Source organism: Ostrea edulis, chromosome 1, assembly GCF_947568905.1.
Source record: "Ostrea edulis chromosome 1, xbOstEdul1.1, whole genome shotgun sequence".
In the NCBI taxonomy this organism is placed as follows: Eukaryota; Metazoa; Mollusca; class Bivalvia; order Ostreida; family Ostreidae; genus Ostrea; species Ostrea edulis.
In genome coordinates this window covers 18,113,162-18,140,703 of record NC_079164.1, presented here as the reverse complement: position 1 = coordinate 18,140,703, position 27,542 = coordinate 18,113,162, and the positions used below count along the sequence as shown (strand labels likewise).

Here is a 27,542-nt window from a genome sequence, read left to right as displayed (position 1 = left end):
CTACTGTTAAACAAAGTCATTCTACTGATAAACAATGTCATTCTACTGATAAACAGTCATTCTACTGATAAACAAAGTCACTTCTACTGATAAACAAAGTCATTCTACTGATAAACAAAGTCACTTCTACTGATAAACAAAGTCATTCTACTGTTAAACAAAGTCATTCTACTGATAAACAAAGTCATTCTACTGATAAACAAAGTCACTTCTACTGATAAACACAATCACTTTTACTGATAAACAAAGTCATTCTACTGATAAACAAAGTCACTTCTACTGTTAAACAAAGTCATTCTACTGATAAACAAAGTCACTTCTACTGATAAACAAAGTCACTTCTACTGATAAACAAAGTCATTCTACTGATAAACAAAGTCACTTCTACTGATAAATAAAGTCACTTCTATTGATAAACAATTTCACCTATACTGATAAACAAAGTCATTCTACTGATAAACAAAGTCATTCTACTGATATACAAAGTCATTCTACTGTTAAACAAAGTCACTTCTACTGATAAACAAAGTCACCCCTGCTGGTATATAAAGTCCCCGAGAAATAAAGATCCCTGATTTTAACCCCCCCCTCCCCCAGGTCCATGAAAAACATCTGATTCAGTACGCTTATATACATGTATTGATGCGAGTACTGTGGCCCTGCTGCTCTGTTTCCACAAATTTTCTAATATGTTCACAAGTATGATGCCCTAGCTATTTAAGCCAAAAATGAATCTGCACTATAAGGAAATGCCTGTATATAGATATGAATCAGAGGTTCTAGATAAGAAAATCTTAAGAGATTTTCTAAATCTTTGACTTCATATGACGGCCCAATCCACCCCCACCCCTGGTCATACAAAACATTTCTCGAAGATCATGTATACAATTGTGCAAGTTTCTATGACATTTCAAGTACCAGCAATAATTCCCTTTCATCCCATCTTGTTTCTACAAAAAGACTTCAAAGATTTGGTGTACATTATCAGGTTTGTTTTAGAGTTAGCATATTTTGATAGTTCTGGTTGTTGCAAGTAAAAATGTGAACTCTTGCATCACCAAAGGTTGCATTATAGACATTACCGACTTATTACATCAAAGAAGGAGAGAACAATCTTTGGATCAATTGGAGATCGAACCTGGGATACTTGCATTACTAGTTGAGTTATAAAACCACTGAGGTAGCCACATCGATATACTGTATAGTAATATTACTACACTGTAAATTTCAGACCTATTTCATATACCAGTATCATACAAATACTCTTCATATTGGACATTAAAAAAGTTTTAGAAAAAAAAAATGGTAGAAATGTCATGTATAAACTTTACAAAATTCAGTTTTATTCATGTCAATTCGATACATCCCAGTGAACTCAAAATAAACCACTGAGTCTCCCTTATCTGCTTCATATTTAGATATTTTATTGCGCATACACATTAACAGAAATCTAATAATTCAGCTTTATAGCCAATGGGATGACTTCAGCTTCCCTATCAACTTTTCAAATATTCCATTATCACCTGGATATGGTGTTGATTTGATACACAAGTGCATATTCTGGTCAATTTTGAAACCGCAGCAGGTTACAGACAATTTTATTAATTATTAATTTTATTAAGTTGATATCACAGGAGTTCCATTTTTAAGTCAGCATTTTGCAAACTGCATGGTCATTATAATGATCTTATTTGGTCGATTGCTGTCAGACATGTTTCTTTCCTCAATTTTTAGGTTGTTTTTTACATGTTGATCTGACTATGGATTACTCCATTCACCTGATTGAGATACTAGACACCTCTGCTGTTTCCGTGGCTTTGTGTCTGCCCTACTCTCAATTTTGTATTCTTTATAGGATTTATGACATTGACCACTCTTCACCTGGTTTCTTAAAAAAAGTATTTGTAAGAAATGAACTACACTGTGTGTAAACAATTTTATTAAAATGTTAATCTCTGTAAAAACTAATAATCACAACCGATACAACTAAAACTGACAATAGTGATTACATATAATTGCACCAGTCATGATAGACAGAATTCATACAGATAATTCAAGATATGTCTAGAACAGAAGATCTTGTCCTCCACAGTATTTACAATCATGTATATATCTTATTCTACATACAAATCTATTTCTTTTACATTCACCTGTATGTAAAAAATAAATTGTACCAGGGGCAATTTTATCCTTTTGTGTTCAAATCTGAAATATATGTTTCCGACACCTTTATACTTATTTTCAGAAAAGTCAAATTGTTTCCAATTTGGTGTTCCCATGCAATTAAATCTAAAAATCAGTTTAAGAGAAGAAAGGGGGGATACAAATACCACCCACATCATTCATCAATATAAAAAAATATAAAAGATATCTTTTTGATCAATGAAATTATATCCTCCTCTACTGGTATGATAAATCTTTTTTTTTCCCTATCATTAGCTAGTTTCTGATACCTAATCCGTCTATTAAAACAGTTTGGATAAATTCGAGGAATTATGGATTTGCAAAATCACTGGTGATTTCTTTAACAGATATGAAAAAGCTCCACTTCCAAATTAGTGAAATGGGTGCTCTAACACAGGCACACAAAGCTCTGGAAATGCTGTGAAAAGACAACAATTTGGCAGGGTCTGCATGGTTCTATTTGAACTCATAAGGTATTGGTTACCCATTGTTCCAGGTTCTACAGTGGACCATAACCCGCATTCATCAAGGCATCCTCCTACAAGAAATAGAAATCGGAGCAGTTTTAATGTGTTGTGGCAATCATAGTTTTCCTTCGGAAATGACATATAGCTTTATGTGAAATTTGGAATAAATGGCAGATACAATACCTCGTTGAGTAAAAAAAAAAAAAAAAAGAATAAAGCAATTTCATATACATGTACATGTAAATGACAATGTCCATTTAAAAATAATTTACAAACTACAAAAATATAAAGAGAATGGATCTGAAGTCATTTGATTATGATATCGAATTCTGTAGCAAGTTCAGCTGATGGGCCACCATGAATTACCTTGTGTGCAAAGACAACAACCAGGTGAGAATGGTTAGGGTTAACACATAGAGGTGAACATTGGGAAAGTTAACTAAATAATGTTGGTGATGATGGTAGATATAAATAACGAAATTAATGAAATAATTTTTGTATCAGGTGGTTACGAGTGATCGGGAAAGAAACAACACCAAGTACTGAACAGATTGCACAAATCATAAATCTCTGCCTTATTTTTTTTTTTTTTCCCAGATTATCACATTCTGTGAGACAGAGAAGCACATTAATTCGGCAAAAGGTAAAACAAAAGAACAGAAAAATGATTTGCTTTTATTCTGCACTATTAACACAGAAGTGGTGAAAAACAGGACTGTTTCATACCAAGACAATATTTAATATGTGTTGACCTAAAATAAATTGGAATCAATAGAAACACATCACAACGGTACCTACATCATTATTCTGCATCAAAACAAGAAAAGTATATCGAGAAAACTCTGATATTTATAACGGGAAAAGTATCTGTCATTATCTGTTACAATAACCTAGATAGACAAAACTACATGAAATGTCTCACAAATCCCCCACCCACCCCCACCCCATTACATGTGACACGTACCATGAGATTGTAGAAGGTTTTTGTGATAAGATCATCAAAATATTTCTGTTCGGTGGTGTACACTGAACTGTTGGTCCCAAGCTTCTTGTGCTTTTGTTCTAGATTATCCACCACAAAGTTTGAGATCTTCTTGGCAGTTTTTGGTGGCGGTTTCCTCCCCTGCTGATATGTGGACTGAGTGCCTGCAGCCTCCAATAAGTAATTAAAGGTCTGTAAAGAACAAATAATGGTTCAATTTAATGAGTAAACCTAAAGATCTGTGAAGAATAGAGGTGTGTGCTTACAAAAAAAAATATTTTTTCTCTTTATTCTGACAAATAAACAACATAATTTGTATTCCTACAGTAAGCACATTCTCAAGCCATTATTTACAGACTAGGACACACTTCACATGTCCTCAGTCAGGGGAAATACCAGTGGAGAATATTTCTCCTGTCTCATGCATGAATGCTTATACTCTATGATTTACTGATCAGAGTGTTTGCAGTTTATGGAAATTGGGAAAAACCATTTAGGTAAACTGTACACATGTACGCTCTACGTGTACATACTCTGGCCCAAGTGGTCTAGAAAACAAATGTGAACCTACACTTTCTTCACTATTTCTTAACTACATGTATCTCCCCTATAAAATAGGAATGTGGCCATATGCTCGAAAAACAAAAATGAATCCCCGTTACCAGAGGATGCTTTGTGCTTAATTGGCAGAAAAAGGCCCAGATGTACTGGGGAACTTGACAGACAACAAACGTACGGACACAGCAACATCACATTGTAGTTCATGATATAAATACTGTGTGTAAACTAAGCTTCCCTTATAGACAATCAAAGGTAAAATACAATACAAGGCTATAAATAGAATAAGTCTTAACACATCAATAGACAGGTACATACAGATTTCTCAGGCAATTCCTCTAGCTCAAAATGTCCATCCCACAGTAACACAGTCATACTAGCATTGGGCTGTAAGTACAGTATAAATATATTGTAAGTATCAAAGTAAGTAATATGTACATGTAGAATATATTGTATTGACACAATGTGTAAAATGAGGCTCCGATTGGAGGGGATCAGATTGGATGGTATCATGATGATGTTGAAGCATGAAGTATCTTTAGAGCAATTTATCAAAAGACTAATATTAATTGTTGCTTTAAAGGTAGATATTAGCCTTAGCTCATAGTCCTTTGCCAGATAACCTAGATACTTCAAATCAATTCTTCATTCCTTATGCAATAAGCATATTGGCTAACATATAAACAGTTACATGTATTTAACACTCAGCAGGTGTAAATATAGGTGACAATATACAATGTACATGTATGTTAAGAGATATGTTCTGTATCAACAACACAGATAAAGTAAATTATTTAAGAATTATGATATGAATTCAACGAGAAGATAATACTTTGAGGAGGGGAGGAGGGTCCATAAACTGTGTGAACAGTTACAACAAGAGGCCCACAGTCCTTATTGGTCACCTGAATACTTGTTAAAGTATCACTACTCCCAAGGGCTAAAAATATAGAAAAAAATTCCTGTTCTGAATATCTATTTAAAGCCAAATTCTAATATTCTGTAACAGAACAAAATAAGTGGTCTTCTTAAAACTTCAATGTCCTCAAAAGTGCATATACTGATAAAAATATGATATATGTATTATCAGTAAATGATATCACTAATTTGGACCCACCCTAAAGTCAAAACCCTGGGGGTTACGAAGTTCACCATTTTTTTGTACGTCCTTTTCTGCTTTTCCTAAATATGCATACTGTGTCAGTAAACTCATAGAGAAGTCCTTCCAATGATAAAGACAATAATCACTGTAATGATTTTGGCTCCACCCTAAAAACAAACCCTTACCCCCAGGATAATGAAATTTATAATTTTGGTAAAGAACTACCTACTCCATCTAAATATCCATTTAGTTTTAATTTAGTATCAATAACATTTTAAGCAGATATCACTTACATGTTCTGCACATATAAACTATATACAGTACCAACCAGACCCAACCTGACACCCAAGCAGTCCCAGAAAGCAGTCCCGGGGACTGCTCTCTGAAAAAGTGGGACTGCTCTGGGACTGCCCTGAGACTGCTCTAGAAAGCAGTCCCAGCAGTCCCCGGGACTGCTTTCTGGGACTGCTTTGTTCAGCCAAGCGTGAATGAATCACGTGATGTTATAATAGACAAGAAACCCCCGCCACTGTGTATTCAGAATATACGCAAATCACTTCAGTAGTTTTTTTCACCGCTTACTGACGCACTTTCACTAGACAACTTGAGAAAATAATGGATGGAAATAAAATAACAAGAATATCTCCCTACATTCGGCGGCTGATAATTTTGATGAAAGATAATGGACTGAATAATTCCCAAATATGTGAATCCATAAACAGAGAAAATAATGATTTTACATTGTGAAATTGTGGTTATCAGACTTATAGACTCTGCATGTATCTTTTTTCACTCATATTCATAAACTATCATTTTGTTATAAATTCATGAAAAAGTGTCACACAGGTATTCTGAATAAAATGTATGTGCTGTTTTCATGTATAATGCATTGTTTTTCTCTCTAATTACATTGTAAGTCATTTATCTTCGATTTCGACTACCGTATTGACGCTCTCCAGCAATTATCGACAATGTTTATTGATAATCTCACTGTCGGTTTATCTCCTCCCGCTAGTTATTTTAACCCCGCTTACTGGGACTGCTGGGACCATTGGGACTGGTGCGGGACTGCCCTAGGACTGGTGCGGGACTGACCTGGGACTGGTGCGGGACTGCCCTGGGACTGGTGCGGGACTGCCCTAGGACTGGTGCAGGACTGCCCTGGGACTGGTGCGGGACTGCCCTGGGACTGGTGCAGGACTGACCTGGGACTGGTGTGGGACTGCCCTGGGACTGGTGCGGGACTGCCCTGGGACTGGTGCAGGACTGACCTGGGACTGGTGCGGGACTGCCCTAGGACTGGTGCAGGACTGACCTGGGACTGGTGTGGGACTGCTGAGTGGGACTGCTCAGCAGTCCCAGAAAGCACTTCCCCGGACTGCTCTGGGACTGCTTTCTGTCAGGTTGGGTCTGGTTGGTACTGTATACCAAGTTTGGCCCCACCCTGGGGTCAGAACATCTACCACGGGGATCATGAAATCTACAATTTTGGTAGAGGCCTTCCTGCTCTATATCACTATACATTTAGTTTTTCTTAAATATATGCAGTTGTAGAGAAAAAGATTTTCTGAAAATTTGTCAACCTTTTAGCAGTTTTTGCCTATGGCCTCAGGGGTGCAGGAGTCCTGCAATTTACAATTAATGTCCTCCTTGTCCCAAAAATGCCTCATACCAAATTTGAAAGGAATTGGAAAAGTAGTTATCAAGAAGTTAAAACAGTTCTATTTTTCACACATTTAATAACTGACCATTTTGGCCATACCCCGATACCAAAACCTCTACCCCTGGGATCATCAAATTTAGTTTTTGGTATTAAAAGGACTACCTGTTCTTTCTAAATATCCATTTATCGTAGTTTCAATTTAGTATCAATAGCACTAAAGAAGATGTTATTTAAGTGTTTTACACATAAACACTTTATACCAAGTTTGGTCCCACCCTGGGATCAGAACCTCTACCCCAGGGATCATGAAATTTACTACTTTGGTAGAGGCCTTCCTGCTCTACATCACAATGCCTTTAGTTTTTCTTATACATGTGTGGTTGTAGAGAAGATTTTTGAAAATTGGTAAAACTTTAGCAGTTTTTGCCCCGCCCCTAGGGCCCCGGGGGTGCAGGAATCCTGAAAATTACAATTTATGTCCCTTATGTCCCAAAGATGCTTCATAGCAAAATTGAAAAGAATTGGAAGGGTAGTTATCAAGAAGTTAAAAATGTTCAATTGTTAACACACGACGACGGACACAGACCAATTGTAATAGGTCACCGAAGTTTACTCAGGTGACCTAAAAAAAATCTTTCTGGTGATATTTCAAATGACAGGTAACAAACTAAGCAGTATTGGTAGTGTGGAATCGTAACTGACCATCTTCTGTGTTTTCTCCCACTTCCACGTTTGAATGACATTTTTGGCACTCCTTTGACTAAACTCTTCCAAAATACCAGCAGGTGGCTTTCCTTTGAAGAGAGGAACTTCATGTGTTCCAGAGGCTACACAGTTTCTGAAAATTACATTCATTGATACAAACCATGCCCTCCTTTCTTTTTCTATGAACATTTATCAAGTTAATGAAGAAGTGAATCGCTCTATGCAGTATGTCAACCTGCAGGAGTGGGACTGTGTGATTACTGTAGGAGAGAATCACTTTATGGCAAGACCTTACATTACATTACAAGACTGCCTACGGAAGTAGGTTTAAGTAAGTATTGTAGGAATATACAGTAGCATTTTAACAATAAACACAATTCCTGATCTGGCTGCTTTGTTACATTTAATATCATGTCATAAAAGCAATGGATAACCTCTACTCTCACAGTTAAAAATTTGTTCTTCAGAATAAAGTGTTCTTGACCTGTTTTATCTGTATGTTTGCAGTATATCACAGCTCCTTACCCTTCAAACATGGGGACCACAGTCCATGCCAGAATCTGTTCATCTCCCAAAGCCAGCTCCCCATTCTTAATGGAGTGCACTGTTCCTGGTTCATCATGCTCTGGTTTCATGCGGTAAATTAGGTCCAATCCAAAGATTTGGATAATCAGACACGAATAATTGTCATAAAACGGGTGCATCGACTAGAAGAGATTAAAAGAAAGTGACATATATTGCAATTCAAATGAAGATAAAACTACTGTATATCCAGAAATTACGCCGTCGGTGATATCTAGCAGAATTTTTTCAGAGTACTCTGAAATCTTAGCGCTTTCATTCACCAAGCAATTTCAAGATATTACAATCTGTAAAACATGATGAACCTCATGTGGCTGGTGCTTTTGGTGGGGTGCTCATTTTAACCTCTTTTGAAGATAGGTTCAAAATTATCAAACTGATTATCACACACTTTCAGCACTTTTGAATTAATAAAACACATCCTAATTACTAGTAAATCATCAAAAGAAAAAGTGAGGAAGCTCACATACCCCACGCTCCAACACTGCTTGACAATGCCTCACATAATGAATGATAATGCTACTGCAAGACAGGACAGATGGGATAAAAATTCTAAGTCCAAAAGGGACACAACTCCCAGAAAAATTATTGTATCAGAATTTCCTGCTCATCTACACAGTGTGTCCTTATTAAATGATACATCTCGTGTTTTCAAAGTATACAGAATTATATGCATTTTGTCTTCCTTATGCTTATAGAAATTAATTGTAATAGTTCGTTCGCTGAAGTATTGCAATAATTGGCCACAATACGGATTTAAATCTAAGCCCCGATTTCAAAAAGCCTAGTTAATTAGATAGGTAGTCACGTGGTACAGTGACGTCATACGCGACCTTCGTCTGTCAACTTGTTGTAAAAGTAGTGTTAGATATTTTTTAAAACCTGGGTTTTAGGGGCCTAATTTATTTAACATGGATAACATTTAATTCGATGTTGACATATTTCCCGAGTCTTATATCTTTTAGCCACCAGTGCATACAAATAGCGACCCAAATGTAGCGAGGAAAGCGAGTATGAAATCTGCATTTGCAAGTAAATAATGTTTACATGGGATCGCTGTTTAAACACTATTTGGTAATGGCATTTCTTTAAACAACTGTAATTAGCGTTCTTGCTTTTCTAAAATAAACAATGCAATTATTATTAAATTTATTTTTGGATAAGTTAGATAGGCCATAGACATATAACAGATAGGCCTATATTATGATACGATTACGTATCATTGACAACTAGGCCTGATGTCACGGGTGCATTTCGAAAAAAAAAAAATAATAAAAATGATCAAATTTATAGTGAAAATCACAATACTTTTAAATTATTTTATTCAAGCAATTTTATTAATCATTATTTTTTTAATCTACACGTTGTTACTTAGGAAGTGGGAGCACGGCGTGCTGTTGTTATGTTCGCATTCCTTAAAAAAAAGGAAAGCATATAATTCCATTCAAAGTTGGGAAATATCATATTTTATTATTTATAATTGAAAGTTCAATTATCTTTTATCTTTAAATTTCTTTTTTTAAAACTACCAGTTGGTGGAAACCAACACAACGTGAGCACATGTTCTGCCTATATGTTGTTACAAGGTGAAGGTCAGTTGGTGCGAGTGTGTATTAAATTTGAGAGCAGAACGGAAAGCATATGCCGTAGCCCTATATGTAACAGTGCGTAGCTTCGATATAACTATTTTCTCTCAGTTTATCTACGTCTTTGTCCAAGTCCTTGTTTGAAAAAGTACAGGGACAGATTCTACTGATTTTTTCATGGCAAAGTCGTTGTGCCGACAAAAAATATTCACGTCTTATCCCTCATACCTTCCTTCGAAAATTGAAAAAAATACAGTCCAAATCCTCTCTACTGACAGCAAGTGCATCCTTATACGGCACAAAACACCCTAATGCAGTTTTATTTACAAGCCGTTAATGTGATAATTGGGTTTTTTGTCAATTAAATCTAATCTGTTTATGAAATGGCTAACAACTGTTTTCAAATCTTCTCGCTCGAGGTCGCATATGACGTCACAGATAATGGCGCGTAAAATATCGAAGAAAATATGCATATCACAAGATTTGAATTTCATCGCTTTCAAACTCGAAAACTACGCAAACTGTTTCATTTAAAACACATGTAAAGTAGTTTTAGGCATGAAATGAATTAATTTTGCTGAAAAATTCAAAAAGTTTAGAAACATGCGATGTGTCCTTTAACTACAAAGTTTCACGAAATTTTGCGGAGCTGTCTCAGAGGAGTTGCACTGACAAGAAAGGGACTGATGGACCAAAATTCTACCCTCCATAACTCTGTTGCGTGGGGTATAATTATGAGCATGAAAATACCTCTCTAAAATTGATATCTGTCATAAAATCACGCTATACAGTATGTCTCTGTTCATTAAACTTTTATTGTAGGATACACGTCTTTTATCTACATTCCAATTCTCCTGTACTCAGTGAAATCTTACTTTGGGATCATCACGAAACTTGGGAGCAGTTTGAAAGCTATCGTAGTCATGCTTCAGGGTCACAAATTTTTCCTCCTTTCCATAACCCTCTGGAGTCTCTTCCATTGTCAGAACTTTTTCCCCAGGGGAAACTCGTACAAAGCACTGGACATAGTACCCATCTACAGTGACGTGGAAAGGGGTTAGAAACATTATACAAGTAATTTCCCAAAATGAAGTCCTCAGCTCAGACACATAGACATGAAATCTTTTTGTATTACAAAGCTACTTTCCATTCTACATGTACATTTTTCAATGGTCAAATTTTATCATATCACCTGGAAGACCGTAGGCCTGGACAACCTTGGCGTTGAGTCCCATCTTGACCCTATATCGAACCATGTTGGAGAGAGGCAGATTGTTCGCCACAACTTTGGGTCCAAGTCTCTTGATGTCCAACTGGCTTTGCAGATATTTCAATAAGTCATCATCATTTTCATCTAAAAGAAAAAATTAAAATTCCAGTAAATTCTGACATTCTTTCTACCCAAAATGACATTTTATCTAAACCTTAACATGATCTGACTCAGTTGTTATTTCTCTGAAGAGAAATTCATTGAAAGAAGAACTCCTCCCTAGTCATACAGACAGCTAGCTAGATGTACTCCTCCCGAGTCATACAGACAGCTAGCTAGAAGTACTCCTCCCGAGTCATACAGACAGCTAGTTAGAAGTACTCCTCCAATATCATACAGACAGCTAGCTAGAAGTACTCCTCCCGAGTCATACAGACAGCTAGCTAGAAGTACTCCTCCCGAGTCATACAGACAGCTAGTTAGAAGTACTCCTCCCGAGTCATACAGACAGCTAGCTAGAAGTACTCCTCCAATATCATACAGACAGGCAGCTTCAAGTCACTTCTATATGGACAAATTCCAGCAATCTACTAGTATATACAAAACTTCACTAATAAGGACAAAAGCTGTTACAGTTCTCTTTTATTGAAAATGACTGCATACATTTAGATTTCATTCCTCATATGTTAGGGTACAAACAAGGACCTTTATAAATGTTATGTTATCAACTTCATTAGAGACTACCTTAATGATTGGATCTCCTTAAATGTTGCCTAATCAACCACTGCCTCATTAAATGTTGCCTAACTGATAGGGTCCTCATTACATGTTGCCATACCAACCATAACCTCACAAACTGATGCCTCACAGACCAGGACCTCACAAAATGTTGCCTTACTGACTGGGACCTCACAAAATGTTGCCTTACTGACCAGAACCTCACAAAATGTTGCCTTACTGACTGGGACCTCACAAAATGTTGCCTTACTGACTGGAACCTCACAAAATGTTGCCTTACTGACTGGGACGTCACAAAATGTTGCCTTACTGACCGGGACCTCACAAAATGTTGCCTTACCGACCGGGACCTCACAAAATGTTGCCTTACTGACTGGGACCTCACAAAATGTTGCCTTACTGACCGGGACCTCATAAAATGTTGCCTTACTGACCAGGACCTCAAAAATGTTGATTTACTGACTGGGACCTCATAGAATGTTGATTTACTGACGGGCCTCACAAAATGTTGCCTTACTGAACGGGACCTCACAAAATGTTGCCTTACTGACCAGAAACTCACAGAATGTTGCCTTACTGACAGGGACTTCACAAAATGTTGATTTACTGACCAGGACCTCACAAAATGTTGCCTTATTGACTGGGACCTCACAAAATGTTGATTTACTGACCAGGACCTCACAAAATATTGCCTTACTGTCCAAGACCTCATAAAATGTTGCCTTACTGACTGGGACCTCACAAAATATTGCCTTACTGACCAGGGCCTCACAAAATGTTGCCTTACTGACTGGGACCTCACAAAATGTTGCCTTACTGACCGGGACCTCACAAGAGATTGCCTTACTGACCAAGACCTCACAAAAAGTTGCCTTACTGACCAAGACCTTACAAAAGGTTGCCTTACTGACTGGGACCTCACAAAAGGTTGCCTTACCGACCGGGACCTCACAAAATGTTGCCTTACCTACTGGGACCTCACAAAATGTTGCCTTACCCACTGGGACCTCACAAAATGTTGCCTTACCCACTGGGACCTCATTTGACTGCTGTATCCTCTGGATCATCTCCCTCACATTCTGGGGATAATTATAATGCTCCTTATAGCTGCTGAATACTCTCTGTTCAGAAACAGTGGGACGAGCTGGCTCCGAGAAATAGTAACCCGAGGAATAGGGCGGTATTGGAACTACTCCCTACAAATTAAAGCACTTATATACAGTTAAAATACAACCACATGTAGTTTGAGACTAAAACATTTCCATGAATTATCAAAATGATGTTGAAACTGGGATGCTGTGAAATCATTTAAATTCCTGGGGCTTGTCGATTGTTGAGGTTTTACAGTTTTGTGTGGACATAAATTCGTAGATATGGTGCTCCTGTACATTGTTATATGTAGGAGAAACCTGTAGTGGAGATAAGAGGCCTGAGCAGAATAGTTATAAATCATATATTGAACTGATAAGAAGCCTGACCAGAATAGTTATAAATCATATATTGAACTGATAAGATGCCAGACCAGGATAGTTATAAATCATATATTGAACTGATAAGAGGCCAGACCAGAAAAGTTATAAATCATATATTGAACTGATAAAAAGCCTGACCAGAATAGTTATAAATCATATATTGAACTGATAAGAGGCCTGACCAGAATAGTTATAAATCATATATTGAGCTGATAAGAAGCCTGACCAGAATAGTTATAAATCATATATTGAACTGATAAGAGGCCAGACCAGAAAAGTTATAAATCATACTGTATATTGAACTGATAAGAGGCCAGACCAGAATAGTTATAAATCATATATTGAACTGATAAGAGGCCTGACCAGAATAGTTATAAATCATATATTGAACTGATAAGAGGCCAGACCAGAAAAGTTATAAATCATATATTGAACTGATAAGAGGCCTGACCAGAATAGTTATAAATCATATATTGAGCTGTTAGGAAGCCAGACCAGAATAGTTATAAATCATATATTGAGCTGATAAGAAGCCTGACCAGAATAGTTATAAATCATATATTGAACTGATAAGAGGCCAGACCAGAAAAGTTATAAATCATACTGTATATTGAACTGATAAGAGGCCTGACCAGAATAGTTATAAATCATATATTGAACTGATAAAAGGCCTGACCAGAATAGTTATAAATCATATATTGAACTGATAAGAGGCCAGACCAGAAAAGTTATAAATCATATATTGAACTGATAAGAGGCCTGACCAGGATAGTTATAAATCATATATTGAGCTGTTAGGAAGCCAGACCAGAATAGTTATAAATCATATATTGAGCTGATAAGAAGCCTGACCAGAATAGTTATAAATCATATATTGAACTGATAAGAGGCCAGACCAGAAAAGTTATAAATCATACTGTATATTGAACTGATAAGAGGCCTGACCAGAATAGTTATAAATCATATATTGAGCTGTTAGGAAGCCTGACCAGAATAGTTATAAATCATATATTGAGCTGTTAAGAAGCCAGACCAGAATAGTTATTGATGCAGGTAGAAAACTGACTTGTATAGTTAAGAGATAAACGTTCTGCCTAAGATATTCAGTATATACAGTACCTGCTGTGTTGGTAACAGTCTGACTAGGATAGAACAGGCTGGCACGGCAGGAAAGCTGTCCAGGTCTGTGGCTACATTCTTTGTCTTGGTGGGAGGAATGCCATTCCTCAATCTCAGCTGCTGACCCCCAACATTTAACTTTCCTTCCTACAACAGACATAGTCACTTAACAATTAAAACACACATGCAAAATAAAAAGAGTTGACATTTCATACACATGTATGCATACATACACATACATTAAATCAGTTCATAACAAATACACTACATAAAATGAAATACCAGTGTACACAGATACAGACAAAATCAATGAAACACTGTCGATATATCAGTTCCTGGGAATCATAATTTCACGGTTTATCATGGGTTTGGTCCACGAGTACGAAATTCCACTGAGTTGCATGTGGCTTACATGAAAATAGCTTACATGCTTAAAGTCTGCTGGTATGAAATTCCGCAGATTTAATGTGACAGTGGACATAGCAGAAATAAATACCAAGCATAATAATGCTCAGTATCTGAAACAATTACAAGCATAATCAGACTTTCAGGCCTTTTTAACACAATATCAGTGAAGTATGAACACATACCTTGAACACAGGAACGAAACAGCTACCGATGACAGAGACTTTATCTGTGAGCACATTCTCTGTGTACACCCTGAGAAAAATCACCATGTCAGCATCCATCTTCTTGTTCTGTTCATTAACTGTCAGCTTAAATTCAAATTGGGGGGATCTGGCTTGGCTGGTCAACATAGGTAAGGCCAGAAGAAGCTTGGCATCATTAGCAGTTTTGATTAACCCCGTCACCTAAAGAGAGTAACAAGTGTGGGTAAAGCTTGCAACATTACTGAGGATTTGGAGAGTTTTTCTCACTCAAAACTATTACAAGCCAACAGAAATTCCACATACTTTTATGATTGCATTGTTGGAAATAAAAGTTATGCACCTTAGCAAAGACAAATGTTCATACTAAGTAAGTTAGCGGGTATTTCTCATAGGCAATTACCACAGTACCATGGTCTATCAGCTATCATTGTTTTCATCTAAGCATACCTGCTTATGACTGCTTAAATATAAACATAGCAGTATGGCTAGTCTGAATCCTCGCTCACTCAAACTCTTACCTTAATCATAGAAGAGTTGTCAGGAATGAAGCGAACACTGTCGATGTAAAAGTCAAACGCCTCCGACAGACCTGTGGGCATGGGATTACTGGCCATGGCAGTGGAATCTGGCTCCACCCAGGGCTCATCAGTCTGCTGGGGTTGTGGAGTCTTCTGGACAGGGGTCCTTCTAGGGGCTGGCTTGGGTCTGGGACTACCAAAATAAAACATGGAGAAACTTAGCAAGTCATAATTAACATGTAGGAAGAGAAAAGGTAAGGAGGTATGCTACACCAGAGAAATTTGATATGGATGAAAAGTTGAGGATATGTACAACAATATTTTGAATTTGAAAACTTTCAAATTTACATGTACTTTATTTAGTTAAAAAAAAATGCAGCTTTAGTAGAAAGCAATCTGAAAAAAATTTAAAACCCTGCTGGATTCGAACCCGCGATCTACAGTTCAGCAGTCGATGAGCTAACCTACTCAGCTAGGTGATGATTTTTGAAATGAATAGACAAATATTGCTGATATTTATATTTTCATCCATGTTTTAAAAGGAAGTCAGCAATAATGACGATGTTGAGTACCTCCTCAAGTCTAAATAGAAAACATTAAAAACTAAACTGGAAATTTTACATCAGCTGCATTGGAAGATTTAATGTTTGGTACTGACCTTTTCCTCTGAACCGGACTGTGCCTAGGAGAGTGGGTAGCAAGAGGTGGAATTTGTGTGGACCCAGCAGGCAGTGTGGGAATAGGGGTCACTCCGACAGGTCTGGCCCTGCCCTCAGGTTCCCGTCGAGGATCATACACAATAGCAACCAACTCCGAGTTGTATCCCAGAACAGTGTCTACAGAATTGATACAAAGTTAGATAGATACAAAATACTTACAAATACCTCGTGAACAGAACACTCACAAAGCACCTTGCATGTTTTGTGTCACAAGATAGTTTTATGTGATTCTGAAGTGACAAACAAACAACTGTGACTTAACATTACATCATAAAAAAAAAGCTCCTTGAATAAGAACAGTTTGGTGCTTAACTATTATGAAGTACAAAAGTTACACCTATGTCAAAATCATTATCATTTTGATACACGTATACACACCCTCTTGCTGATCTTCGGGTGGAGGGGTGACTGGGTCAGAAGAAATCAGATTCTGGGGTAGAGCTCCGGGATGGATTGTGAACACAAAGTCTCCGTCCTGTAGGGACCACTCCACATTAGCCAGGGAGTCCGCCGACGACCTTCCTCCTCGTGAGGCACGCTGGAACAATGGGATCCGTGCCCAACCCAGAGGCACACTGATTCCTGAAATTCACAATAACGGTTAGTTTATTTCATCTAATGGACTGTGCATACACATTTTTATCATGTTTTAAAAAGAAAAACTATACATTTAATGCACAATAGTAAGAGGTATATGAAGATCTACACAATGAACAAAAATGATATAATTTTTGGGGGGTGAATAAATCTTCATATGCCTCAAATATTCCCATGATACAATATTATTTATACCCAAATGACATCTGCAATAAAAACTTGACTTTGATATATCATTTCATTGTTTGAATCTCTTGACATTTGACAACGAAATCACAGTGCTTTACAATAGAAGAGATGCTAGAAGAGTTCTGGAGAGATGGGACACAGTTTTTATTCCTGGGAAATATGATACTAATACTCTCCAATCACATGACTGAATAAATCAATCAGATTAGTTCTTTTATCAAGTTTTTCATGAAGTAACACAAAAAATTGATATTCTATATTTGGCGGAAAAAACAAAGATTCAAGATATAAAGAGGTTTTAATTTCATACGGCAAGAAAGACCAATGAATAAACAACAAAACTTACTGAATGCCTCAGGACCTGGCTTTCGGTACTCCACACGAACAATGGCATACGGAAAGGCACCCAACTCTCTTTCTACATCAAGTTCAGAAATGTCGAGGTTATCGAATACAAACTTGTCCTCATAGAAGTGGACCTCGTATATAGTGTTTCCGTAATTGTCCTTGGTTACAGATGTAGTGACAGCTTTTCCCATGGAGAGACGTGATCGGAGCTTTACACTTCCAAAGTAAGCGTGAACGTGGATCTGTAGGCCATCAGCATCCACATTTGTTAACCACTGCTCCTGTAGAAAACAATTAAGGATAGACTCTTGTCATCATTCAGACAAATTAGATATGTGCCGTATGTGTATTTTCTTCAATTATGAAATATGGGATCATAAAGCCACCTTACTTTTTCATACTTCCAGTGCTAAAATGAGGAAACTAGAATTAGGGGCGACTATATTTTCAGTGAAATTAACAGCAAAGTGAAATATCACTCCATTCAATTCCCTCATTTGAAAAATTTGAAAGGACCATTTTCTTCTCCAGTAGAATAAAATATCAAGATATTTTTTTTTCAAACTATGGAAAAAAGTTGTAACTGACAAAAGTTACAGAGTAGTCTGAACACCTGTAGGTCATAGTACATAATAAAGGAATAACTAGACTCTGCTTCTGTCATCTGTAAAACTCAACCTTTCAATAATCTGAGGACAGGCTAGTTATTCTCACTCTCATGTATTAACTCTCCCTACATGTATTTTTATTTATTGATGTATATCTCTTATTCAGTTGGTCCCCCCCCATTATTTACTAAAAACACTACAGAAATGAGACTAAATCACAGAAGTTCGCAATGAATTTGTTCTAAGGATAAAGAGATAATAGAAAATCAGCTGTTCACGAAACAACAATGTGCACTTGAAAGGAAATATCCATAATTGAACTTGGTAGCAACTCTCAAATGAGTAGCACTGTCTTCTAATTTAACAGAAGTGTGTATGGTCCTTATAAATCTAATCTTTTGGGAAGACAAAATTTCTTCTTTGTAGTGTAAAGTTTTACTAAAGATGTCACAATTAAAATTGTTGCATCATGTCTACACTAGTTTAACTGCCTCACACCTCAGTGTATCGCCAAGATGAAATTTGTCTCTACGGGAAACATTAGGACACACGTAATTGACCTACCCTTTCCACCACCTCTGAAGGAATGATGAGGCGAAGGATGATGTCTTTAACCCCACATGGATTGAGGAATCCTGGGATACCTGGAGTGGGCGGGGCACTTTGAACCTGTGACATCCTTGACCCAGGTGTACTAAAACATGAATATCAAGAAATCTTTGTTTCAGATAAATCATATTTTTATTCAGATCATGACTTAATAATTGTACATGTATGTTGTTTATCAGGCCTGCATGAACATTTCCCTCATATGAAATTTACAAAACAGATACTGTACACTCTAAATGTCCAGATGACAATGCATTGCCAAGGAGTTTATTCACAGGAGTGACAAAATGACAAAAACTTAAGCTTTATTTGAAAATGAAATTTTACAATAAAATGTTTTATATGATCACAGTGTATCCTTTATTATTAATCATTTCTGATGTTCAAGTTAAATCACCACACATGTTCATGCATGATTCCTGTTTGCACAGTTTATTTTTATCAGAATCATCAGTAACCAGTGAGATTAGGCATCACATGCCATGTGATCCTCAACATGTGATCCTCACTTTCAAACCAACGAAATATCAAAAGCAAGTGTTGTGTTGCTCATCTAAGCTGGAAAATTTACCCTCCAAAACCCCAAACTTCCTCCTTCTTGCATATATTTTTGGTTGCTGCTAAAATTGTGGGTTGTTAAAATGTTGATGCCACTTTATTTTTCTTTTATAACATGAAACAGCTTTGTAATAAGGTAGGGAGATCCCATTGCCACTTTGATGTATTTAGATACTCAGTGATTTCCCAATTTTTGTGCTTTTTTACTTGACTCTAATTTTTTTTCTTGTCATTATTAAAATGATGTTTTCAACACCAAGTATTTGTACTGTTATACAAACGTAGAAGAATGATGGAGCTGCAGGACCCGAGTGAACTGGTTGTTGGTAAGAGGAAATTGTTGTCTCCAATGGAGAACATAAAGGTTTTTAATGTAACAATGAGATAATGACCTTGGTCTTTGTCTGTTCAGGTATGGAATTTCCAAGAGATCTTTCCCATTTTCCAAATGGATCCAGGCCATCTGTACGTCAACTGTGTAGAGCTTACAGCAGTCTCGTAGGAAAACCTGGAATTGACATACAACGTTCACGCACTGTCGCATGTTCTATGAGTAAGATAATTATAAATATCATAAATATAAAACCTGTGCTTAAAGCATGTTTCAGTTCCCGATGTCATACCTCTTTCATTTGCGAGTAATCACGAGCGTTCATGAACTTTTCCCTGAGCAGCTCCAATATGGCCAGACTGGTGTGTTTTAGGACACTCGGCTGCCAGCCTTGCATGAAACACTGATCCCAGATATACATCACAGCTGGTGTGTCCAGCACACTCACAAAGCCCTGGAAAAGAATACGGATTTTTGGTCACATATCTGCATGTAAGGCAGACTTTTAATTTTTAAAACACTTTTTCATCACAAAACTTAAAAGTTGGGAAATCAGATTGAATGGAGTGAGCGGTGGGTTAATTTCTTCCATCATAAGTACCATGTACAGTGTACATTCAAAGTACATGTATGAAGAGCAGTCTATCACACACTTAATAACCATATGAATGTCTAACTTGCAAGTGAACTGATTAGTAAGAAGTTTAGCAGAGAAAATACTACCTAATACTAACCAAGTTTTTTTTTCCCCTGCTGATGCAGAATTTAGCAGTGAGCATAAAACACAAGTACATGAATAATTTTGCATAATTTTATTGATTTTGCAATTTAGATTTTTTCAAGTTTTTCTTTGATCTTATAGAATATCTATAATCATAATTTCAACATTATCTTATAATACTTTGAGTGAGTGTGTGTGTGTAAGGGGAGGGTGTTGAAGAAATGTCACAAAAATACCAACCTAAAGCCAAAGAAATAAAACAAGCACACAGTACATACATGTACTGGATGATATCAGAGAAATGAGCAGTTTCTACTAAGATCCGCACCTCTCCGATCCACCTCCTGATGAAGACCAGTGGATCTGCTAACAATTCATTGGACATGTATTCCTCTCTCTTACTCCCAGGGGTGGCTTTCAACAGCTCCTCAGCCTTGGCCTTCTCTGAACTGATCAGGTGCATCAAAAACTCCTAAACAGTTACACAAAAAAATTCTTACACTCATTTTGTTTTCACATGGAAAAATAAAGGTACTACATATTTGATCTGGATTTCAAAATTGTATGTATGATATTGCTTAAGTTGAACAACAAAAAAAAGTTTGGCATAAGTTTTACATACCTTTTTATTGACCTTCATGTTTGTCTTAGCAATGGATTTCAAATGAGTGTAAAGGTCAGGGTCAGACAAGCTCAATGTCATCATCACCTGTTCAGCAATGGCAAACACCTGTGGCCAGGTGGGAAAACAACTGGAGTTCAATAAGTCAAGATACATAGCCACCTCATACACATGCTCCCCTACAAAATAGTACAGTAAAACCTGTTTAATCTGACATACTCTGGGAGACAAATTTTGTTTCAGATTAGACAGGATGTTGAATTGCACAGTATAAAAAACATGGAAAAAAGAGAATTGGGAATGAAAACATAGGTACAGAGTATGTATTTAAATCACAGTGAAAAAGTGCCCAGGTGTCGGATTAGACAGGTTTAACAGTAACATTATAAATTTCTGAAAAATTGAAACTGCTCAACAGAGCACTTAAGCTACTTGTTAAAGTGAGGGAATATTCTGTTGGATTGAAATATTGCACATGGTGTTTTCAACAGCAACTCTTTGAAAAATATAGCGTAAAAATGTAAAATTTAGAACAATCTGAATCAGTTGATGTCAAGAGTTTACAATCTACATGTAATGCATACTCCTCAAAAGTCAAGTAACTTCTTAGTATTTCCAAAATAAATCAACCCTTCCATTCTAAGAAAACCCATCATTTACCTTTTTCTGTAGTTTTCTCTGAGGAATTTTGGAAGGCTATCTGTAAGGGGAACAGCCAGTGAACTAGGTATGGTTCATAAGTTCTGTCATACACATACAAAATATTCAGCACTCGTGATGCCTCCCGCATGTGCTCTGTGGACTTAAAGGCCACCATACTGGTTGTCTTGTGATACGTCTGTAAAACAAATCCCACAGTTCATAATGCTATATATGCATGTACAGAAAAATGCACTTACTACAAATTTGCTTTTAATGAATTCACACTTATTGCAAAGTGATATTTATCCCCTCTATGAGGGCAAAATAACTAAAAAGTTATACTACATTACAAAGTTTGGTTGTAACAAACTGTTTTTGGCCCTGAAGGTTTGGTATAACTGTTTTACTGTACACTGTTATAAATAAAATACTCTATCTTCTGTTTTTCTTCAGTAATGGAAAATATGTAAATCTGCAGAGCACAAAAAAAATCTACCTCTATGACTGCTGTTTCAACCAAGCCTGCAATAGGGGAGTTTGTAGCCCTTGTGACTCTTAATTCTTGCACGCCTCTGCTGACTGCTTTTGCGAATCTCTCTCGAATTATTTTCTCTAAATTCCTGCAATTATTTTCAATCCCATCAGACAATTCAAATTACAAGCAATATCAAGAACAAAATAATATAACATTCTTGACAAAGCAATCAAGCTTCTCTTGCACATAATACATTATCTTTGTCCTATACTGTAGCTACAAAATTAACTTACGCTTCAGGCATTTTTTTCCTTTCTTCTCGGAAGAGTACATCGGACCACATAAATGTCCTGAGAGAGCCAGGCAGTTGACGCCCATGCATTTTGCCAGCCACATACTCAAATTTCCTAGGGTCCCTCTGCAGAATGGCCTGAACAGCCCGACCAATTAGATCACTCTGGGGTCCCCAGAGGGGTGGTGGGTCACCCTCTACTTTATGCACCATGGCTAGAATCGTATAAAATATAAAACTGATGATGTGGAGTATACAATAGCACTATGTTTTGTTTTTAAGCGATCTACATTCAAGATAATGAAATTCTACATTTAATTTCAAGAATTACAATACAGGTCCTTTCAATTTTTCTGTGTAAAAATGTTTATAGTAAGAAGTCTTATATTGACCAAATCAAAATTTAACAAAGGTTCAATGATACATGTATATTAAGTTAGTACATGTATATATGTAAATGAATGTTGGATTTTTCCTTTTCATTTACATCTGGTAGACAGGTATTAACAGTGTACATATATACATTGGAGCAACAGGGCTGGAGCAAAAAGCGCTCAAATATGGCTACAAATAAAATGAACATATTTTCAGAATCATTTGAATTTTCACACAGAAACTTCTTTTGACATGTAAATCATTTTCTTTATCATTTGTCTGTTGGCTCGTAATGCCTTTTGTTTTCATCCACATCATTTTCAATTGAAACCCTTCAAGCAATGTAACAATGGTGATTTTACATGATTACTTCTAGATCACACAGTCACATTAACAGAAACATGTCACCCGATCAGCCAGCATGCAGGACACTGGGTGTTAATTGTTATAGGATATTTTCAAATGCTGAAACGTACACTAAAATCTACACACACAAATACACGTACATGTATAAAGACATTCTCTTTTTTCAAAATTACATGTCGGGAAATTTCCTTAAGGATAACACATTGTCAAAAAGACTTCCTTCTCAACTATAAAGGACAAAGGAATATCAGTAATTTATTTCTTATCTTTTAAAAATATAATTGCCTAGCCAGTTAGCTCAGTAGATTAAGTGAATCTGTTGATCAAATCTTGCGCAAGTTCAACTGTTTCCATGATTACTATCCACTAACACTGCTCTAAAGTCGATTTTGAAGTTTTCAATATTACTGTACATATCATCCATTTTCCTTTCATAACAGATTTCTCTGTGGTGCTACACATCCTTAAGAGTAGGTTTCATATTTCTTGACAATAACAAGGAACCATGCACAAGTACTCTACTGATTCAGGAAATAGATGATTTTGGTTATATTCAGATCCCCATGGTAAAAAGAGATATTGTACTTATGATGCATATTGCTTATTACATTACTTTTATTGAATGAATCAATACAACATCCTTGCATTACAGTACTCATATTACACTAGAACTCATTAAAGGGAATTCAGTTATAAAATCATGCTTATAAGTATTCCCTCCCATATCCTTCATGAATCTTTGTAAGAATCAGAGTATTGGAAAGAGTATGCAGCATTAAGTGAATTTTCAGATTTCTTTTTTTTTTTTTTTAAATATTTGACATTTACATGAAATGTGGATACTCATATTTCATGAAAACTCATGTTTTAGCATGTATACATTACTATGGTAACATTTAAAAGGTGTTTTAATACTAGCTATTTTTTACCTGCAGTTCTAAACATACAATCCATCATAAATTTGAAAAGGAGAAGAAATATCATGTACATTTATTACAATACACATAAAGAACAAGTAAATGAAATCCTTTTGAAAAATGACCAAAATTGGTTCCCTGTAATTGACAATGCAACTAGTTTACTTTCTGTAAGTAAACACAGTCAGCATTAGATGACATTGAACCAAACACCTCTGAATCAATCAAAAATCCACTGAGGCCAACAAGCGCAATGTTGCTTACGCTTAGCACTTAAAATTGGATATAGGGTACTCAGTTATATTGAAGTGACAGGTACTCCCCAGTATGAATTTAATTATTCATCACGAAGTACAATTCAAATGATCTGAACTTAGTTGAAATGCCAGTTATTGTAAGCTTATCAAATAATAAGTACTATTTTAAGTGATATTTTGAATATCAAATAGTTTTGTTACTAACAATACAGTAAATATACATGCATATTTAAGTATTAGGCTATGTATTTTTTAAGACAAGGAACTTCCTAATAAATGTATAGCGGAATCTTATAAGGAATTAAATGTGAATGTCCTCAGGAATTCCTTAAAACCCAGTTATACTGTATTTACTACTATTTCATCATGTCTAAAAATATTGTCAGTTGATAGGCACTTCTGTTATGTGTTTACTTTGAAGTTGTTAACAACTTTTCTTCTAAAATTACTATACCATGCAGCTGAATTACACTGCTGTTACATTAATTAAGTCTAATCACATGCTAAATGTCTAAACACGCAGTATACAAACAAATACAGCCAGACATGTTAGCTGGGATACACTTAATAAGCCGGTACACTTACCACCATTTTTATCATCTAATCACACAGAAAGGAAATTTATTCTAATTTATCACACAATCAGACTTTTAAGTCCAAGGATTTTACTACCACATTACATTTCATGCAACTTCAATTCAAAATCAATAGTAAAGAATAGATTAATCTAAATTGATATAACGTACATTGAAATTAAGATTATAGCAATGTTTTGAATTCCGCCTAAAACCAAAGTCCAGTATACAGATTAAAAACACAGTGCAAAAATAAGAAACTAAAATAAAATTTGGTTTTAAATTAAAAATTTGGTATCTTTCTATAGGATAGTCAGCTAGAATTATTGCTATTAAAGAAAAATTAAAAATACATGATCACAACTATCTAGATTAATAGGAAAATAACTTACTCTAAAATGAAACTATATACATGTACATATTTAAACAGATTTAAAAGTGAAAGATCTGTCTGATACACTTACTTCGTATTGTTGCTGAATTCGGTTTATCGGACGGAGCAGACGACACTGAGGACACAGCAGTAGCTGGTTTGATACGACTAGGTGCAGGAATCTTCAGCATTCTGTTCAGCTTGTTCTCCAGCTTTATATCATCCAACTTTTGTTTCTACAGCAATAACGAAAGCACAACCATAGTTATCTATCTTATATCGTCAAGAAACTTACTGAGAAACAAGATGCACGTAAACCAGCAATAAAGAAATCACAGCCATAGTTATCTATCTTATACCACCAAGACCTTACTGAGAAACAAGATGCACATAAACCAGTCAATCAATCAAGTTTCAGTGTATAACTCTGTTTTATTAACAATGCATTGATTTGGATCATCTATGTATTCAGTAGCGCATTTAATACATGTAATACAGAGGGCACTGCAGTCATGTGATCTGTAAAGGTTACCTTCAAGTACCTTTAACTCCATCATTGGTGATCTATGTACACTGTATGTGGGGCTTTTTTCAGTTAACATATAATGAAGTGTGGACATTGGGCTACCAACAATGGCTTCTTTGAAAACATTGGGGCGAGGTAACAACAGCTGAAAATATCACAATTACTGTGGGATGGATACAACATCAGCTACTAAAATATATCTCTGACTTACTGCAGGGTGGGTACAGCAACAGCTGCTCACATACACTGTAGCTATCAGAACTTACTGTACGATGAGTACATCAACTGCTGCTAAAGCGATCTGATTTATTGTGGGGTGGGTACACCAACAGCTGCTCACTTACAGTGGGGTGGGTACACCAACAGCTGCTCACTTACAGTGGGGTGGGTACACTAACAGCTGCTCACTTACAGTGGGGTGGGTACACTAACAGCTGTTCACTTACAGTGGGGTGGGTACACTAACAGCTGCTCACTTACAGTGGGGTGGGTACACCAACAGCTGCTCACTTACAGTGGGGTGGGTACACCAACAGCTGCTCACTTACAGTGGGGTGGGTACACCAACAGCTGCTCATATATCAATCAGAACTTACTATTGGGTGGGTACACTAACAGGTGTTTACTTACAGTGGGGTGGGTACACCAACAGGTGCTCACTTACAGTGGGGTGGGTACACCAACAGGTGCTTACTTACAATGGGGTTGGTACACCAACAGCTGTTCATTTACAGTGGGGTGGGTACACCAACAGCTGCTCACAGAGAAATCAGAACTTACTGCGAGTTCATTTTCCTGTCTGTACTCTTCCCTCTCCATACCTCTCAGGAATATGTTGTAGGTGTGCTGTAAGAACTGTTCATAATCACTGGGCTGGGTTGAACTGCAGAAAAAACAGCAGTGTACAGTGGGAGATACATGTACATGTATGGTAGATGATTTTCCACAGCAATGGATGATGCATCATAAAGTTTCTGTAATTAATACTAATACGATGTATATGTAAATTCATATATCTCACCTTGTGTTAAGGTTTTTACCCAACATGACATTCAAGCCCTTTTCCTTGACACACTTGTACATCTGGCTGTTCAAATAAGCACTGGCCTCCTTCATGATTTTCTGTTTCTCCACAGGAGACATATTAGGGAGTTCCTGTTTAAGTAAAATCATATCAGGTTCATTGAATTAATTTCTACAATGAAAATACATACATCCTTATTTTTTCTCAATCAAATTATTCAAACCTATTCAGCATATTTTTAAAAAGAAATCAATTATATGTTGACTTGTATGGTATTAGAATGACAATCTATATCTGACCAGTATCTGTGGGTTCCTGGATGCTTTAGGGAGGTACTTTTCTACAAACAGCTCCCCCAGGATCTGCAACAATGCCTCCTTCCTCTCTGGCTTACCAAACTGTTTTTCCACCTTACTAGCCAATGACTGGGAAATCTTATCCTCCATCTACATTAACAATGAATTATAATGAACTTGAATCACTGACAGATGATCAACTTTCAAAGAAATTAAATTACTTTGCGAACATCAGCATTTCAAGATATACATTAAGACTAATCAAATGTGAATCCATGCTACATCAAAAAACATCTTAATGGTATTGATATTTTCAGAATCTTTTTTCCATATTTATGTTGATACAGACACTGTCAAGGGAAATAATATTTATGTTGATACAGGCACTATCAAGGGAAATAATATTTTCAGATTCTTTATATGGATTACATCTACCCATCACACAGGAGAGACTTTTCCCCGACAAGACCCCTGAGTTATTTAGGACTCACCCCATGCCATGGTGCATCTGGAAGAAGTGTCTGTTGATAACAGGAATTCAACCAGTCCACGGAGAACGGACTTCTGTCGGATTTTTTGGTTCGATCCTCTCCACGATTTGACATTATCAATAAATAGTTGGATA

General features: G+C 36.4%; 1 protein-coding gene across 2 annotated transcripts; it reads right to left on the bottom strand.

The window, feature by feature from the left end:
• Positions 1-1,922: 1,922 nt before the first annotated feature.
• On the bottom strand, positions 1,923-27,541 carry LOC125662842 (uncharacterized). 2 transcript variants are annotated; one of them, XM_056152940.1, is made up of 28 exons: positions 27,409-27,541; positions 26,921-27,067; positions 26,619-26,752; positions 26,378-26,480; positions 25,163-25,307; positions 22,210-22,423; positions 21,938-22,061; positions 21,460-21,637; positions 20,800-20,978; positions 20,506-20,649; positions 19,749-19,910; positions 19,518-19,633; positions 18,523-18,652; positions 17,349-17,631; positions 16,595-16,798; positions 16,156-16,333; positions 15,498-15,690; positions 14,959-15,180; positions 14,369-14,515; positions 12,805-12,973; positions 11,022-11,183; positions 10,705-10,865; positions 8,187-8,368; positions 7,659-7,794; positions 4,510-4,578; positions 3,616-3,825; positions 3,378-3,403; positions 2,587-2,722 (listed from the first exon to the last, which is right to left on the bottom strand). In XM_056152940.1, exons 1-27 carry the CDS (start codon positions 27,520-27,522, stop codon positions 3,389-3,391), a joined length of 4,221 nt encoding a protein of 1,406 aa, XP_056008915.1. In that variant the 5' UTR covers positions 27,523-27,541; the 3' UTR covers positions 2,587-2,722; positions 3,378-3,388. The 2 variants fall into 2 exon arrangements, with proteins under 2 accessions (XP_056008914.1, XP_056008915.1); XM_056152939.1 differs by lacking the exon at positions 3,378-3,403 and having other exon boundaries at positions 1,923-2,722.
• Between the last annotated feature and the right edge of the window lies 1 nt (position 27,542).